Source organism: Balaenoptera borealis (assembly GCF_965194805.1).
Source record: "Balaenoptera borealis genome assembly, chromosome: 3".
Taxonomy (NCBI): Eukaryota; Metazoa; Chordata; class Mammalia; order Artiodactyla; family Balaenopteridae; genus Balaenoptera; species Balaenoptera borealis.
This window is the reverse complement of record NC_138866.1, coordinates 107,590,354-107,610,198: the sequence shown is the minus strand read 5'-3', so window position 1 is coordinate 107,610,198 and position 19,845 is coordinate 107,590,354. Positions and strand designations below refer to the sequence as shown.

Here is a 19,845-nt window from a genome sequence, read left to right as displayed (position 1 = left end):
GCAGAAGACCTAAATAGACATTTCTCCAAAGAAGATATACAGATTGTCAACAAACACATGAAAGGATGCTCAACATCACTAACCATTAGAGAAATACAAATCAAAACTACAATGAAGTATCACCTCACAGCAGTCAGAACGGCCATCGTCAAAAAATCTAGAAGCAATAAATGCTGGAGAGGGTGTGGAGAAAAGGGAACCCTGTTGCACTGTTGGGGGGAATGTAACTGATACAGCTACTATGGAGAACAGTTTGGAGGTTCCTTAAAAAACTAAAAGTAGAACTACCACATGACCCAGCAATCCCACTACTGGGCATATACCCTGAGAAAACCATAATTCAAAAAGAGTCATGTACCACAATGTTCATTGCAGCTCTGTTTACAATAGCCAGGACATGGAAGCAACCTAAGTGTCCATTGACAGATGAATGGATAAAGAAGATGTGGCACATGTATACAATGGAATATTACTCAGCCATAAAAAGAAATGAAATTGAGTTATTTGTAGTGAGGTGGATGGACCTAGAGACTGTCATACAAAGTGAAGTAAGTCAGAAAAAGAATAACAAATACTGTATGTTAACACATATATATGGAATCTAAAAATATAAAATAGGGCTTCCTTGGTGACGCACTGGTTGAGGGTCTGCCTGCCAATGCAGGGGACACGGGTTCAAGCCCTGGTCTGGGAAGATATCTCGTGCCGCGGAGCAACTGGGCCCGTGAGCCACAATTACTGAGCCTGCGCGTCTGGAGCCTGTGCTCCGCAGCAAGAGAGGCCGCGATAGTGAGAGGCCCGCACACCGCGATGAAGAGTGGCCCCCGCTTGCCACAACTGGAGAAAGCCCTCGCACAGAAGCGAAGACCCAACACAGCCATAAATAAATAAAAAAAATTTAAAATAAAATAAAAAAATAAAATAAAAAAATAAAATAAAATGGTTCTGAAGATCCTAGGGGCAGGACAGGAATAAGGGCACACGTAGAGAATGGACTTGAGGACACGGGGAGCGGGAAGGGTAAGCTGGGACGAAGTAAGTGAGTGGCATGGACATATACACACTACCAAATGTAAAATAGATAGCTAGTGGGAAGCAGCCGCATAGCACAGCGCGATCAGCTCGGTGCTTTGTTGACCACCTAGAGGGGTGGGAGGGAGACACAAGAGCGAGGGGATATGGGGACATATGTATACACAGAGCTGACTCACTCTACATATACATGTATATGTATAGCTGACTCAGTTTGTTATATAGCAGAAACACACCACTGTAAAGCAATTATACTCTAATAAAGATGATTAAAAAAAAAAAAAAAGATGTTCCAGGCTCATCTTGTACCTTTTCTGCCAAGCCCTGGAATCAGCCATTTCATCAAAAAGCCCTGGTTCATTTTAATGGGAAATAGTATTTAGAGACCATCAATCTAGTCACTGAGAGTGCTCACTGCTGTCTGTTAACAGTGCTTCTTATTCTTTTCAGAGGACAAAGGCAAGGAATATGAACTTTTTAAGAAAAAAATGAAACATGAGTTCATACTGATAATGTCCAGTTCATTTTTTTTTTTTTTTTTGTAATTTTCTCACCACATAGCATGTGGTATCTTGGTCCCCAGACTAGGGATCAAACCTGTGCCCCCTGCAGTGGAATTGCAGAGTCTTAACCACTGGACTGCCAGGGAAATCCCCCAGTTCATTTTTAAGATTATAGGGTTTTTACTTCTTTGGTTTTTATATTTGTATCCCATTTTTCTTACGTTGAAAACCTCGATTTCTGATGACGTTATTACAGTTACTTGCTCTATACTGTGTAGGTGCATAAAACTATAAATAAATAAGTATATATAAATGTATACTTATAAATAAATAATATATATTATATAATAAATAATGGGATAAAGCAAATAAAGTAAATCTGTTAATGCTTGAAGATAACAATACCAACATTATTCGTAGCAATACTGAATTCACTTTAAATTTTTTTGTTGTTCTTTTTGGTCCTTAGGATGTACAGTCAAAATATTGGGTTTTAAAAGTCCCTTAAAATAATTCTTTTCTGTGTCATTAACATGCCAACTTGAACTACAGTTAGAGTCATTTATTTCATTTTGGATTTTAGGAGTTTAAATTTTTTTAATTTTAGTTTTGTAATATAATTGTATAAATCATTACAGGGCTCCAAAGTCAAAACGATAAAACAAAAACACTGAAGCGTTTCAAGATATAGACTTCATGACATCTTACCTCTAAATGTTTCTCTATGCATGTCTAGAAAGTAACATTTTCTAACTTAGCCCCAATACCATTATCACAACTAAATAATTAATACTAACTTAATATCATCTAAAGATAAGCAGTCTATATGTAAATTTCTGTGATTGTGGCAAACATGTCCTTTCTTGCCAGTTTATGTAAATCAAGGAACACTGGCTGCATTTGGTTATGAGTCATTTTTTTAATCCTACCACAGTTCCCCTCTCCCATTTTTTTTTTTTTCCGTTGACTTGGTCAAGAGACCAACCCACTTTTCCTATAGACACCTTTTAGATTGGTCCAGTTGCTTCCTCATGGTCTCATTACTCTAATTCCTTCAATTTTCTGTAAATTGGAAGTTAGAGCTAAATATTTAATTAGCTGCAGGTGAAGCCCTTTGGAAGGAACATTGGGTGTTGATGAGTTTGGTTGTTGAATTGGAAATGCTTCTGTTTGACCCCAAGTGGAGGACACTGGCCAATAGAGAGGTGATAGGTGTTTTCTTGACTTGAATTAAATGAGAGAGGATAGGATGAGTTTTCTAACATATTCCCTTGCCCTTTTTCCTTCCTCCCAGGCCCCTAGTGAGATGAGAAGGAAGGGAATGGTCTTGTTGCATGAGCTTCTCCAGTTTGGAGCTACTTCTGTTTTTCGTAACCCACCTCTTTCCCTCTCTTGGATCCCCTCAATGTGTCCTGCAGGGTACACTTGCCCTGAAGCAGGACACATGCCCACTTCTAGGATCCTTCTTTCCAGTGTTCAGGTGGCAAAGATTTGAGGGCCCTGCTCCAGGGATTTCTATTGCAGTGTCTGTGCTTTAGTATAGGAGATGGTGGAACAGGGAGCTGCTTTGACTTCTGACACTAACCACCCCAAGTCAAGCCAAACTTCACACGTGAAAGGCACAGTCCTCCACAAGACACCAGCTGCAAGTTCCGGGGTTCCCACCAACCCCTCAATTTCAGTAATTTACTGGAATGACTCACAAACCTCATGAAGGCACTGTGCCTATGGTTACTGTTTTATTAGAGCAAAAGGATACAAAGCAGAACCAGAAAAAAGTAGAGACACAAGGGCAAGGTCTGGGAGAGGTCCACGTGTGATGTTTCTGGGCATTATCTCCCCGTGGAGTCATGGATGGTGTTTCCTCCTTCCAATCGTGGTGTGGGAGTTGGCAGTATTGCCAACTAGGAAGTTCACCCAAGCCTTTGCTGTCCGGAGGTTTTATTTGGGTTCAATCACATACTGCCTACATGACTGACCGGTAGTCTCCAGCCCTCCTGAAGATCTGGGCCAATATCTGTAGCCTCCATTTTCTCCATGGGTCAGAACTTAGACACGGCTTTCCAAAGCTCTTAATCATAAATCACTGGCCAGTTCCCAAAGACCCCAGACAAATTTCTTTACTACCCAAGAGCTGTGCTTCATCTGCTTTGAGAAAGTAGATTTGCTGTCTCTGCTGTGCTGTGGTTCACTCTCACCAGCTCTGTGATCCTGGGCAGCAAACCTAACACTCATCTGGGCCTCGATGTCTTCACTTATGAGTGAACTGATTGACCAGATGACCTCTGAGGTCTCTCCTGGTTTGGGGGTTTTGGAACTCTTCCAAATCATGCTTGAGGGAAGGGAAGGCAGGGAAATGCTGTTCTGGGTAGAGAAGCCCAAGTTTGCAGCTATTGACATGGGAGAGCTGTGTGCTCATTCAGCTAGGGCTGAGTCCAGTGCTACCTACCTGAATGCACTTGTGAACAGAAAACAAACAAAACCAGTTTTCCTGGGGGCTGGAAGAAAAGTCTGCTCCTTGTGCAAAGGGCTTCTGCCGTAGCTGAAGAGACTAGGAATTTTTAGTATCCTTTAATTAGGAAATTAAAAATTAATGATGATCTAATCTCTCTGGTGTTCTTTTAGACTTTCACCTTCTGATTTCCCTGGTGTATGACCTTACCTACATGATGAAATGCATACCCTTTATTTTTTATTTATCTATTTTTAATTTTAAAATAAATTATTAAATTTATTTTTGTATCTGATTTGTTAAACATTTTATTAATAACATATGTATATAAATATTTTTTGTTTAAAGCATTTAGCTTTAGAGAGAAATATATTTGGGATTTCCATGACAATACATATTTTATGCATTTTAAATCATGCTATAGAAGAAACTGAAATGAAGGTCAAATACATTTAAAGAAGTTTTTTAAAAGAAAATTAGATTAATGTGATAAGAAAAAAAGTTTTATGATTTTTAAAAATTGAAGTATGATTGACCTACAGCACTATGTTAGATCTAGATGCACAACATAGTGATTCGATATAGCTGTACATTACAAAGGGATGACCAGGAAATGCGTACGCTTGGATGGGATAATGCAGCACATAGAAGCAATGTTATCAGTTCCCTCCCAATTTTATGTTTTCTGAAGAGGTGGATACGGTGACAGGATGTGCTGGCAGCTGATTATTTCTGGATAGAAATCAGTGTAACAAATTGAATTTAAAAAGAAAGAAATCAAGGAAGAAGACAAGCTGCTTTCTCAAGTGCAGACCTCCATCCAAGCCTTGGCCCTGAGTTTGTTTTTTTAATTGAAGTATAGCTGATGTACGGTGATATGCACAGGTGTATAATATAGTGATTCACAATTTTTAAAGTTTATACTCCCTTTATAGTTACTATAAAATATTGGCTATATTCCCTGTGGTGTACCATATATCCTTGTAGCTTACTTTATACATATTAGTTTGTACTCCTTAATCTCCCACCACTATCTTGCCCCTCCCCACCTCCCACTGATAACCACTAGTTTGTTCTGTCTGTGAGTCTGTTTCTTTTATGTTACATTCACTAGTTTGTTGTATTTATTAGATTCCACATATAAGTGATATCATACAGTATTTGTCTTTCTCTGCCTGACTTGTATCACTTAGCATAATGCCCTCCAAGTCCATCCATGCTGCTGCAAAGGCAAAATTTCTTTCTTTTTTATGGCTGAAGAATATTGCATTGTGTATACATACTACATCATCTTTATCCATTCATCTGTTGATGGACACTTAGATTGCCTCCGTGTCTTGGCAATTGTAAGTAATGCTGCAATGAACATTGGAGTACATGTGTCTTTTCCAATTGGTGTTTTTGTTTTTTTCTGATACATACCCAAGAGTGGAATTGCTGGGTCATTCTATTAGAGTAGTTCTATTTTTAGTTTTTTGAAAAACCTCCATACTTTTTTCCACAGTGGTTGCACCAATCTATATTCCCACCAACAGTGTAGGAAGGTTCCCTTTTCTCCACATCCTCGCCAACATTTGTTAGTTGTGTTCTTTTCGATGATGGCCATTCTGACATGTGTGAGGTGATATCTCATTGTGGTTTTGATTCGCATTTCCCTGATAATTAGTGATGTTGAGCATCTTTTCATGTGCCTGTTGGCCATCTGCATTTCCTCTTTGGAAAAATGTTTGTTCAGTTCTTCTGCCCATTTTTTATCAGGTTGTTTATTTCTTTGATATTGAATTCTATGAGCTATTTATATATGTTGGATGTTAACCCCTTATTAGTCATTTCATTTGCAAATATTTTCTCCCATTCAGTAGGTTGTCTTTTCGTTTTGTCAGCGGTTTCCTTTGCTATGCAAAAGCTCTTAAGCTTAATTAGATCCCATTTGTTTATTGTTGCTTTTCTTTCCTTTGCTTTAGGAGACGGATCCAAAAAATGTTGCTGCGATTTATGTCAGAGGGTATTCTGCCTATGTTTTCCTCTAGGAGTTTTATAGTATCTGGTCTTACATTTAGGTCTTTAATCCATTTTGAGTTCATTTTAGTGTGTGGTGTTAGGGAGTGTTCTAGTTTCATCCTTTTACATGTAGCTGTCCAGTTTTCCCAGCACCACTTATTGAAGAGGCTGTCCTTTCTCCATTGTATATTCTTGCCTCCTTTGTTGTTGATCAGTTGTTGGTCCTGAGTTTTGCAAACATGTACAGACTTGATTTGTCAAAATAGCTGGAGTTGAGCAGCCTCGGGTTGACTGACTGGCCAACCAGACTCACAGGTGAGTGTGAAGTAGACCCCAGTTCATGACTTTATAAGGAGAATTCTGCCTGTGCTGGACTTCTCTGTTGATTATTTCCCTGGAACACAGTCCATGAGGGTTGCTGGATTACCATTAGAGGGTTGGATTCCGAGCCGAGGGATGATCACAGTGGCTAGTGTCGTCATGTCATGGCCCCCACTTTTATCTGGAGGCAGTAGTCTGCTCCTCAGTAGTCTGTTTACTTGGGGAAAACCCATCATGTCTGCTGTTGATTTTTCCTGTCCTGGCTCCGTGTAGGCCAACCCCTTTGCATTAACCTACCCTTTGTCCTGTCAGCCCCTACCATCCCGTAGGTTAAGTTCTATCAGGAATAAACAGCCAGGATTTGCCTTAATGTTTCCCGAGTCTTCCCCAAGAGCTCACTGGCAGACAGGTCAGGGAGAGTGGCTCCTGTTGATGCCGATTTCATCCACTGTGCCTTACGTTCACTAACTTAACTTTCCAGGGATAAATATCTCCCATTCCTGAATTGCCCTGTTCGCTCAGTGCCTAGAAAGACATCTAGGCTACCCTTCTCAGAATTCTCTTTCAACTGATTTATGGTGGGCCCAGGGCATCCAATATCTTTTTTCAAGCCCCCCAATTGATTCTAGTTGAGCACCAAGACTAAGCCTCCTGAAATCCTCATTCCCAGGCTGGGTGATCTGCAGATAAACCTTCAGGCCTTGGTGATGTCTTGCAGGTCTCTGAGCAGAGGCGCGATACCACGGAAGGCTGGTTCACAAAGACGAGTCTATGGGTAGAAAAGTGATGGGATCTTGAGCAAATACAGATATGTAGTGAGGTTATGAGGGCCTGACCTGAGTTGGAAAGGCAAAGAGGAAACTGATGTGTGACATTCCATAAGCCTCTGAAGGAATTAAAGGAATAGGAGGTGAATGTGGACTCCAGGCAGAGCCGAGAGAAAAACACAACAGCTGTGGCTACATTAGTATCATTGACAGTGATGAGCACCTGAAGACACAGGTATCCACCTATGAGCCCAGTAAATGAGCAACCCAAATCTGCTTAACTCAATAGTTTTCTGTGCTCCAGAATCCAGAATTGCGATTTGTGCTTTAGAATTGCATATGCGGTACCTTTGGACCTATCAGAGACATCTATGCAAATTTACTGAATAAAATAATCATGGTGTGGTAAGAGGGGAAGGAGAAACGGCAAGTTTTTCTCATATTCTCTACCATCTCTGTATCACCAGACCAGACCTTGGCACTGTGGCCAGAGGCATTTCTGCAGCCCTTGCCAACTGACCTCTGTAAAGACTTACAGGGTCTTAGAGAACATTTATGTGGCAGTTTTATTGCTGCCATCAAAAGTGAATTCCACTTTTGGCCTGCATCAGTTCTTGCTGTCCTAGCGCGTTTAAAAAATCGTGATGTTGATTTGAGAGCGTCACATTTGATCCAGTTTCTAATTTTTTTTGCTTGAAATATTCTTAAGCAGTTGTTTTTCTGAAAAGTAGGGTGTTCTGTTCTTAATGTATACAACATTTGCAAAGTCTTGGTAGGTTGTATCCTGAATACGTGCCAAATAAATATTTTTTAAGAAATAAATAAAGACGTGAGAGATCTTTTGAAGACACATCAAAAGATTTGGTGACTGATTGAATATGAGAATTTTCATAGAGGAAAAGGAGACAGTTGTCACTATTGGATCTAAGATTTCTGAACTATCTTCTGCAAGAGACATTTTGGATTTGGAATCCCTAAGATTTGCAGGAGTAAAGATTAAAGATTTAAATAATTTAAAAAGTCAGATCACTTCTAATATTTGGCTTATGTCTTATCTCTGCTCTCTGCCTCAGCACTGTCAAGTGTCTCATGGATTCTCAAGCCGACTTCCTGTCTTTGATGTATTTCAGGAGCCTTTTATTATTAGCATTGGAACTCTTTTCTATTTCTTTCGGTCCACCCAATTTCTTGTTTATCCCAGCACCGGCATCCTTTGAGGCTCCCTGTCCCTCTGGCCTGGTTTTGGGAGGCCCAGTTAGCTCACACCCCTGACTGCGGGGTCTGCATGAGGCCTGCCCTCTGGCTGTGGGTTTGAAGAGCTGGGGGCTCAGATGTGCCCTTCTACCCCAAGTTCCCTGACCAGGCTTCGTCAAAGAGTGTTATTCAGGAAGCCTGACTCATTCGCTAATTAATATATTATCTATAATCATAATAATAACCCCTTTTTAAGTATTTGCTTTGTATCTCAGCATCTTTTACTTATATCATTTACAACCTAGTAAACTAGGTATTACAACCCCCCTTTTTAAATATTTGCTTTGTATCTCAGCATCTTTTACTTATATCATTTACAACCTAGTAAACTAGGTCTTACAACCCCCCTTTTTGCAGATCAGAGAACTGAGTCTCAGAGAGGTAATGAAACATGTTAAACGTCTCACATTTGAAATGTGGCAAAGCCATGCATCAAGCCAAGGCTGCCTGGCTCCGCTATTACACTCTCTCCACTTTTCTCTGCTGCTTTGAGCCAGCAGGTGTCAGGTTGTCTGGTTAGTAACCTGTTACTGCCCATGGTCATGTGGTGCAGGGGAAAGATCTCTGGGGTTGAGTCACGGGGTAGACTTGTTATTCTGTTCTGTCAAAAGTGTGTGACTTCTGCAAGCCTCGGTCACTTCATCTGCAAAATGGGGATTAATACCTTAAAGGAAAGCTATTGAATAAGGAAATACATATAAAAATTTTTTTTTAACTGTTAAGGAGTGATGTAAAATACCTGGTAGTAACAGTAAAAGGAATTGCAGAGCTAATAATAAGTAGCTGAGCTGGGGCTGAAACTTGGTGTTCAGACTAAACATTGGGTTTTTCCTATTGCATCAGGCTGGGCCAACGTGAGCATTGCCCTGGGGCCACTTTCTTGGCAGACCATACGTGATAATTTTGTCTGCCTGACAATACTAATTGATTTGGAAGAAATAACAGTTCTTTGTCTTATTCTCACTTTCCTCATTATGTTAATGAATTTTTATCATTTACTCAGTCGTGTTGGCATGTCTGTTTGATTTTGTATTTTATACTTTCAGCCATTGCATCTACTTGAGGCTCTACTTTTCAGTGTCATTACAAGCTTTGACAGATCACCCCTTTCTCTCCAGCCCTGGAACCCTTCAGATGGGCAACAGAGATGCTTCACTTCAGACTTATTTCTTTCCCAGATCCAGTAGGGCTGCCAGGAAGGGTGTGTGTGAATTGAGTCTTTGGAGAAGTCTGTCCAGAATGTTCTTTGATGTGTTTCTCCTTCCCGATCGCATCTTGTCTTGTGAGCACAGTGATGCAGGCTATTATTATTTGTTAGCTCCGACTGTGTGTGAGATAATAAGTGTTTTGGCAGAAGCCTTGCTTCTAGGGGTGTGTATCAGTAAAAAACTCAGTAACTAAAAGTTTGATTATACTATGAACTGTGCTATTCATGGAGTTCTTTAGGACACTTTGTTGATTTTAATTGACTATCTAAATATAGACCTTCATCTGAAGCAGTATAGCTCAGGCTCCTGATTTAAACTATCTCAAGTCCTTTCCTAATGATGCCACTCACTAGCTCTTGTGTCCCTGAGCAAGTTGCTTGGCCTTTTTCATCAGATAATGGGAATAAGAATAGTCCCTACCTCACAGGGCTATTATCCAGATCAAATGATTGAAGCCCTTAGAGCAGTCCTTGACATGCCTTACCCACCCAGCGGGCACATGCTACAGTGAATACATCTGCAAAATTTTAGTTTGCTTTCAAATCTCCTTTGGAATTGATGTTATTTCTCATCAGGGTTCTTTTCAGTCACCAATATGTTTATCTTTTATAACTGTAGAATTAGAAAAAAGTTTTTACACTATCTCTGTGTTTTTTACCCTTGGGTTATACCTTCTGAAATAAGAGTCAAGTTTAATACTAATATGTCCCTATATAAAAAAAGAAAAAAGTCAGGTCTAAGAGAGTAGGACCCAGTGGGAATTTTCATAACTTCATTGTCTTATCCATCATTCATTCTGGGCAGGAATGCCGCCCTCTGATGCTTGCCTGCATGTGTACACACACACACACACACACACACATACACACACACACACACACCCTCATTCCCCTACCTGGCTAACTTTATCTGTCTCGTTGAAATGTAAGTAGTGTGACTTGACTTAGCTTGTGCATTTCTTTAGGAATCTTTTCCTAATACAAACTCAGGAATCCCTAAAACTGTACCCATATCTCCAAGGTGTTGCCACAGTGTTGGTGCACTTGCCCTGCAGGGCAGGAGACACATTTCATCCCAGCCTTGCCCTTGGCACGAGGAGGCACTTAGACAGTGCATGCTGGGTAAGCAAATGCACATACAATTTTTGTTTTTAATTTTTATCCTTTCTAAAGTGCAAATAAATGTAAAGTAGGCAGAGCAGCATTTCAATTACATTAACTTGAACAGTATAAGGGAACAACAGCTAGTGTGGTAAGAACCAGCAGAGATATTTTGAGACTAGCAAGGGGGAGATAGGAGGAATGGTCGACTCTGCCTATTCCCTGGGATACCCACCCCCACATACGACTAAGATATTTTTACATTTGCTAGAATCAGTTGAACTGAATTGAAAACACTATTGATTTTTAAGTGAGGAATAACCTTCAGACTAAGAAAAACAATTATAGTCTTTGAATCCAATTATTAATGTATCATTGTAAATAGCCCCCCCGCCCCGCCCTGAACATTCTTTCCATTTCTTTGAAATTATAGCATATGTTTCCATTTGTATAGTGAATGCAGTCAGAAACATTACATTATTTCCTATTTGAATTGATGTTTCCTATGAAATCTGTCTTGACTACATTTTACATTTGTTTAGCTGGTTCCCAGCCAGCTATGTGAGAACTAGGGAGTTTGTTAGAAATCCTTATTTCTAGGCCCTGTCCTGGGAGACGAGGATTCAGCAGGTCTGAAGACAGGCCCAGACATGGGCATTTTTTAAGTACTTTGAGGATTCTGATAGGCTGCTGGACTTCGGGACCACTGGGGCATTTTTCTAATTTTAAGGCACATACATTTCTAGAGTATTTTTTGGTCCACTTTAGAAGTCAAGTGAAGGCAATTAAGAAAGGCCTTATAACCATAAACAAAGCAAATTGCTCTAATTGCTGTGAGATGCAAAGCAAATAATTTCAGGTGTGCTATATAATCTGTCTGATACCTTCACATTCTTCTAACATGGGTTTTAGACCAGGGGAAGAAACAATTTTTTCCCCTGAAAAGGCCAATGTAATTATGGTTACATATACTGTAAGCTTCAAGTAATTATGGAGCACTCCATTCTTGTACCATATTCTGAGCAAATTACCGGCCTCTGATCAATAAAATTTCTTTTTAAGCATCTGTAAATTGAATCCAAGAAATGAAAATTCCGATCAGAGTTCAGCCATAACTAATTATTTTAAATCTTCTGAAAAATATCAGTGTTACTGAGAATGTAGATGTCCTATTAATGTACCTGGCATACTTATTTTAATATATGAAATGAGTTACTTTCCATTATTCTTCCTTTTTTTTCTTTCAACAAAAGACACAAAATATTTTATGTCTAATCACACTACTAACTAAAGACACAGTGGGGACATTACTATACTTTCATTTAGTAATTCTGATAGGATTTATTGTTTTTTTTCCTTTTCTCTTTTACACACTCACAGCTTTCTCTAAGGAATTCTAAATACGAAAGTTGTTTACACATGACATAGTAATAATCTAAAGAAATTAATCCTGTTGATTATCATTGTGATGTGCGATCCCACTTTTTCTGGAAATGCTGGGGTTTGTTTTGTTTTGTTTTCTGTTTTTTTTTCTGTTCCTCTTTTTTTTTTTTTTTTTGGCCACACTGCACAGCATGTAGAACTTCCCCAACCAGGGATCGAACCCGTGCCCCCTGCCGTGGAAGCATGGAGTCTTAACCACTGGACCACCAGGGAAGTCCCATATTTTTTAAAAATATGAAATATATGGGTAATTGTTTCTCTCAAAACTTTAAACCTTAAGAGAAATCACATCAAAAGAAACAAGAATCATCCAGATATCAGCCCCCCAACAAGTCAGAACTGTTTCTTTTTTCTTGTTCCATTTCTGTTCTTGTCCATACATTATTTTTACATAGTTGTAATCATGTTATAGATACAGTGTCTTCTGCTTATGTTGCCACTTAGCCTTAATTGCGTTGTTTTTATGTTGCCACATAGTTTTCTAATTATTTTAAATGTCTGTGTAATATTATATAGGCTGGTTGTACCATTGTACTCTTGGACTTGCCAGTATTCTTGAATGTTCACGTTATTTACAACATTATAAAATGGATTTTCATTGTTAACAAACCTATGCTTCAAATGAGTGAGAGTGCATGTTTTGACCTTGGATCTAGGGTATAAATCTTCTAATTACATGGACCATTTGAACAGATAACTTCCTCATGGAGCTGAAATATTTATTATACCTACTTGTGCCTGTGAGTAAGGATGGCTCTGTAATCAGTGTGACACACCATCCCAGGCTCATTGGCTTTCTACTTTCCGCCATATCTTATGAAATACCAGTTTGGTTTCTGTATTCCTGTGACCTGGAAGTCAGGAGCTGAGTACTAGGATGCTGAATGAGTTGCACAGATGGAGTCAGACCTTTAGAAGTCCTCACAGAGGATGGTTCCTTCATTCTTCCCTACAATCTCTCTAATTAAACATATAACATATTAGTTCAAAGAAATTCAACAGAGTTCTGACTTTTGCTCTAATCCTCGTTTTGTTTTGTTTTGAAATAGCAAATTATTTCCAAATTTATTTCAGTTTCCTTTTGGGGATGGGGGCCACCTGGCTTGGTTGGACCCTAAGCAAGTGTTTGCTCTTTTCTTGAGTACCTAAGCAATTGGTAACAGTTCCTTAGGTTGGGTGTTCACAGAATATTTGCTCTGTACCCCAAAATTCTTGATCACCGATAGCAAACAAAAATAGTGTCTTAGGAACTCACAGCAGGCTGAACTTTTCATGTTAAATTTCACCATTATTTTACATGATAATGGATTCCTTTCATCTAATTCTATCATGGAAATACAAAGGCTACCAATAGAGAGATGAGAAATCTGACTGACTTAAGCATGTTTTGAATTGAGGTCGTCATCAGTTCAAGGGGATTTTGGGGGAAGAAACGGGAATTTTGAAGATCTGACTCTACGGTATTAACAAAAGGCTTTCCCCATGCAGTAAGGCCACCAAACGGAAGTAGTCTTTGTTATGCAGGATGTGATTAATATTACCTCATCATTTAATTTTAGAACTTCTAAAATAAAGTTGCTTGCATCAGTTCAAGGCACATGGTTTGAAACCTGAGAGTGCCTACTTTTTCTTTTTCTTTTTTTTAATTACAGAAGAGATATGTGATTACTAAAAGTTTGGAAAATAATGAACTGAAAGAAGTCTCCCACGGTATCTTTTCCTTTACCAAAACCTCTGCTAATATTTTTCTTATGTGCTTTTTTTTCCTTACAGTTTTTTAACCCTGTTTTACATATAATTTGAATCTGATCTATTTCACATAACACTACTTTGTGTGCTTTTCTCCCGCAGTGTTTACAATCTTCCTGTCAGTTGTAATCTGTCTAGTCTGCCCTTCTGATGTTCCGTAATGTTCCTGTTCATGCTTCCTCCTATTATTGGGCATTTAGAATGCTGAATTGTCTATCCCGTACACAGTGATGGTTATCAGAGCCCTGGCCCACACACCATGTTAATAGTGACCATACAAGTCATGGAGGTAACCTGATCCTGCTGTGATTTAACTTTCTCAACCAGTATTGTGCATTTTTTTACTGAATTCCTTTCTGCCTGTTTCCTTTTGTTTTTGGTTTTGTTTTGAGGGGGTCTTTTCAGAGGAAAGGGAGCTGCTCATGAGCCACTTCATAGGTGGGTATTTTTGTCTTTCTTTCCTTAGTGGTGAAAGTGGTGCTGGAAAGACAGTGGCTGCCAAATACATCATGAGCTACATCTCCAGGGTGTCTGGAGGAGGCCCCAAAGTCCAGGTGAGCTGGTGCTATGGCCCATTTTGAGACTTTGCGCTGTGTGAAAGTAAGAGGCTCCATTTGCTGTTTAAAAAAGAATTTTTCTTCCACAGAGAAGACATTGGTTTTACAGCCAAGAAACTTGAAATATGCCGAGAAACAGCATGTTATGGGCTGGAGATGCCTAATATGTAATGAGTATTATATACAATCGATGAAAAGGTCACAAATCCAAAAGTAAAATAAACAAAGGGCATGAAAGCCATTTCATAGAAAAGGAAATATAAATGACTCTTAAAACATGAAAATATGCTCACCCCCATGATAAGAGAAATGCAAATTAAAACTACATTGAAAAACTATTTCTTAACTGTCAAAATGGCAAAAATTTTGTAGTATTTTAAACACTCTGCTGGTAAAAACATAGGGGCATAGTCTCTCTAACATATTACTGGTAGGAACATGAACTAGTACACTTCTGTGGAGGGCATTTCGGCAATATTTTTCAAATCTATAAGCATCCACCCTTTGACTCATCAATTCTGCTTGGGAGAATTTAACCTTTAGGTGTCCTGAAATGTATACAAAATGATACATGTGTAAAGATCTTTGATGTGACATTTTTTGATGATGGAGAAGACTGGAGACAAATGCTGATCAGTTGGTGGTATAATTTATGGGGAAATAACTTATGGTTCATAATAGACTAGAATATTAGACAGCCATTAAAAAAAATGAAGCTTCAGGTACTGATGGGGACTGATCTTCAAGCTATATCATGAATTGCAAAAAGCAAAGTTCAGAACATTGCGTATAATGGGCTACCATTTGAGAAAAAGGAGAACATATATTTATAATATTTACATTTGTTTGCATATGTATAGCATAGCTCTAGAGGGATACATAAGAAATTGATAATAGTGATTTCTCCAGCGAGGAAACTGGGAGACTGGGGGAGGGGCATCTCTCCATGTAGAACGTTGCAAACCTTTTATTTTTTATGTTACTTTATTTTTTTGGTAGGTAAGAGATGGATTTATTTAGAGAGAGAACACATTCCATAGGCAGAATGCGGTCTGTCTTTGAAAGTGAAAGTGGCTGCGAACCTTTTATTTTTTGAACGATGTGAATAAATCTCCAATTACAAAAATTTACAAAGATTTTAAAATAGAGAAAGGAAAGGAAGGAGGAAGGATTAGAGCATTAGCAGGAAACATTAGGAAAGGGGGGAAACCCAGAGAACGAGGCCACAGGAGAGGGAGAAAGAAAAGGGGGGGGGGATTATAGTATGGGCAGAGAAGGGGCAGGTTCAAGAGGACAGTCTGAAGAAAGCAGTAGATGCAGCCTTTTCTGTCTTGAGTTTTACTCGTTGTGGTAGCGGAATCAGCATCAGCAGGACTGGTGAAGCCCTCCTGCCACCCCCCCAGAGAACAGTGGAGGATGGCCGTGGGGGCTAAGGTCCACAGGGGGCTGCCCAAACTCACACTACTCATCCCTGGCACAGACTGCTGGGAACTTTTTATTATTATTATTATTAGAAATCATGATCCAAGGTAGATTTCACCCTAAAGATTAATTTTTTAGTTAGAATCATTTAATGTGATGTTATTGCCATAGTCAGCTGTAGACTTTAAAAAGACACATCGAAATTCTGTTTATTATGGCTCTGTCTACTAAATCCATAGTGCTGCATCCTGTCCTGGGGGATCAGAAAGCTTAAGGCGGAGGCCAGTATTCCTTACACAGAGTAAAAGGGTCTTAAGAATGGCCTCCTCTACCAAATGAAAGGAAGATCTAGGGCAGCACCATCCAGTAGAAAGATGGTGCATGTCACATGCATAATTTAAAATTGAATAGTTACAGTAAAAAAAAAAGTAAAAAGCATATGAAATTAACTTTTAAAATATATTTTATTTAACCCAATATATCCCCATATTATTTCACCATATAATTACTCATCAATTAATGAGCTATTTTACATCCCTTTGTGTCCCAAATCTTTGGATTTAGGACACTGGTGTGTGTTCTACACTTACAGCACATCTCAGTTGGGACTGGCCATGTTGCATGGGCTCAGCAGCTTCCATGTTGGACAGTGGGTGCAGCTCTAGGACTTAGGTTGATGTGGTACAGTCCACTTGCTTTTCTCCATTTGTGTGATCATACCCTATCCGTAGAAGATGGACATGGAGCCAGGAATCCAGGATGCTCTTTTGTGTATGGGTTGCTCCTGTAATTCACTCTTTCTCTTTTCCCCCTATATGCTTACCACATGCCACAAAATTCTGTTGGACATCTTGATAGTTGATGGAGGGATGGATGGATACATGCATAAAGATTCCCAGTTACAAAGTCAATAATTAAAGAAGGAAAGAGACAAGGAAGGGTCTTTCTTTTGTTCTGTCCCTACAAGAAGTTGAGTGTTGATAAATGGTGTAGGCATGCCTGGCCAGTAGACAACAAGTATAAAAGATTAATGAAGACCCACAAAGTCAAAATTAATTTTACAAAGAAAAGCAAATTTTATATAAATCCATGACTTTTTAAAGAAGGATGCTTAGAAGTATCTTTCTAAGCTTTGAAACCGACTTCATGGTGGGACCATCCATGATTTACTCTTCCTTCCATTGCTAACGACGTGTGCCTGGTTGATGGAATTCCAGTTCTCAGTCCTCTTCTGAATGTTCAGGCGGTGCCAGAGGAGCACTTTGGCTGTTACATAGTTAGTAGTTAGTGCCTTCATCTAGCCCTGTCTGCTGCAGGCGACGACCCTAGTGGCCAGACTGCAGACGTTTAATGTTGATTTTTCTCTTCCTGTTTTCCTATGAGGACAAGGATACAGAGCTCTTGGCTTGAAATTAGTCAGTAGCTAAAGAGCACAAGCCAGAGACTTGTTATTTCTGGAACATGTTTAACCATAGCATGTGAATAATTAGAAGTACAAGGAATGACTCACTTGTTCAAAATCCTCTCCAACATCAACTCCTATCTGTTGAGCTGTCTTTGCCCATGGGGTGTTTTGTACTTTTCAGTCTGACCTCAAATTGGGGTGTGTATGAAAACCAAATTCTTCCCCTCCGGTAGGTCAGGAATTGTTCCACACAATACAGTGTCACCCTTGTTGCTCAAGTGGGAAAGAACTGGCAAAAACCCCCAGCATCGGGGAGCCGGTTAGAAATGCAGACTCTCGGGCCCCACCTCAGACCTACTGAATCAGCATCGGCATTGGAATGAGATTCCCAGGTGATTCCTGGAAAGGAATTCCCAGGTGATTCCATGAAAGTTCGGGAAGCACGAGACTGTGTCCGCAGCTTTGTTTGGGGAGGAGAGACTGTTTAATTTCCCTCAAGGTGCCTCTCACTTGCAGTGAAGAGAGGGAGTGCGGGATGCAGTAGGTGGGGAGAGAAGTTGAGTAGAACAGGAGGAGTGACAGTAAAGCCTGCAGTCAGAACCCAAGGAGATGCCCCGTCCTGCCATGATGCCCCGTACACAGGGAGCACGGGATGAAGGTGCAGCATCCGATTTGGAAACCCAGTCCGGGAACGTTTGTAGATGCTGATTTACGGTGGCACCCTGGCTCCAGAGAATTCTGCATCAGGTCAAGGGAGCTGGAAGGCGTGACCACGCAAACAGCGTTAGGTCTGTCAAGAGGAAAGAGTAAATCCTCCAGAAACTCCAGGGACTTGGATTTGAGGCCTCTCACCTTCACCGCATCCAGAAACCATGTCCTTGGGAAAGTCTGGCTTTACATCGTGGAGTAGGTGTTCGCGTCTTCCTAACCTTTGGTCTTTTTTGCGGTGACAGCACGTCAAGGACATCATCCTACAGTCCAACCCGCTGCTGGAGGCCTTCGGGAACGCCAAGACGGTGCGGAACAACAACTCCAGCCGATTTGTGAGTTTCTTTCCTATGATAGAGAATGTCACCTGATTGATGATGTTGACATTCCTGATTTAAGTCCTGTGTCCCCGAGGAAATAGGGGGTTTTCACACATCATCAGGAGGCCGCCTTTTCAATCTTTTCCTCATTTTCTGTAGCGGCGAGCTGCCAGGCTTCAGTTTTCCCTCTGACTCAAGTTATTTTTGAGCCTTGGGGATGTAAATAAGATAATTTTTGAAACCAGTTCTCAACTTGAGTTGCCTTCCTAAGGAAAATGGAAGTGTCAACTTTGGTCTTGGAGGAGTTTGCTTTGGGCCCTGGAGAAAAGGCCTTCTTTCCCTGACAAAGAACTGAGGAGACTAGATCCCAGGTCTTGTCGCCTTGCTTTGCTTCATAGAACTTGGTCTGTGGACCCCGAAGGACGCACTTTGATCCGGCACCCTGGAAAGAAACTTCCTCCTCTCTGTCAGCCAGAGGGAGCCGACTGCTTACCCCACCCCTCTTGGCTTTGTGTGTGCGTTTTTTGCATGTTCATGTGACATAATGACATCTAAAAGTGGCTGGACTTAGCCTACAGATTCCTCCTAACTGGCCCACTTACCCAAGGGAATGAAAATATCAGGCGAATGCCTGAATGCCGATTGAGACGTTTTTCTGAGTGGCTCCCGAGGGGGTAAATTGGAAGGCTGGCAAGGACGAATATGAATATATGCCCCTTGACAAAAAGCCACATTTACAAAGAAATGAATGTTTGCTCAGTAGCTTTGATTTATGTAGATTTTGTATCTTATCTCAACCATAGATTATGTCTGGCAGTAAAGCATTTAGGGAGCCATCTGTGAGGTGGATTCTGGACCATTTTAAAATAAATAAGTGAGAATTTTGGAGAAAAACGATTTCTTTTTCACCCTTCTGTTTTGGAAAGAAGCTTCCATTTCCAAGAGAATTCTTGCTCAGTTCTCATGCAGTAATTGTTAAGCTCCCTGGTGAGTTTTATCTGTCAGAATTATCCTCACTTTCCTCGCTGTTTAATATTATTCAGACTACTCATTTGTTCATCTCTCATTTTTCTGCTCAATGCCAGTTGTCCATCTCAATCTGCCTTGTAAAGATGGACTTGACCAAATTTAACTCTCTAGCTACCCATCCCCCCCTTCTTTTGCCTTCCTTAGAGAGCAGGAAGATAACCATATCAGTATTTTCCTTGACATTTCCAATATAAATTATTTTTTATCCTTGGACAAGGAGGCTACAGCAGTCAGTTTTTGTAAAGCAAAACAAAAATACCCAGCATTTATTATTTTTCTGATTACAGAATTTCATACAACCCTGATGGAAAGATGGGAAAACTGTACAGAAAGGCAGTTCTCTCTCTCTCTCTCTCTCTCTCTCTCTCACACACACACACACACACACACACACACACACACACGCGCACGTGCACACACATAGTGGCGTTTGGTGGGGCATCAAAAGATGTTCTCGTTAATAATGAGAGAAATGTAAATTAAAACCATATATCATTTTCTGTCTCTCAGATCATGAAACATTAAGGAGAAAAGACGCTATTGGTTGAAGACTGACACCTCCCAGGAGAGCAAT

The 19,845-nt window shown here is 40.1% G+C and overlaps 1 protein-coding gene across 1 annotated transcript in view; it reads left to right on the top strand.

The window, feature by feature from the left end:
- Positions 1 to 19,845, top strand: part of MYO1E (myosin IE) — a 200,620-nt gene that overhangs the window by 104,568 nt on the left and 76,207 nt on the right. Inside the window, exons 5-6 of the mRNA XM_082388011.1 lie at positions 14,297 to 14,384; positions 18,168 to 18,257. Coding sequence (XP_082244137.1) covers positions 14,297 to 14,384; positions 18,168 to 18,257 — 178 coding nt within the window. The remainder of the gene's footprint in view (positions 1 to 14,296; positions 14,385 to 18,167; positions 18,258 to 19,845) is intronic.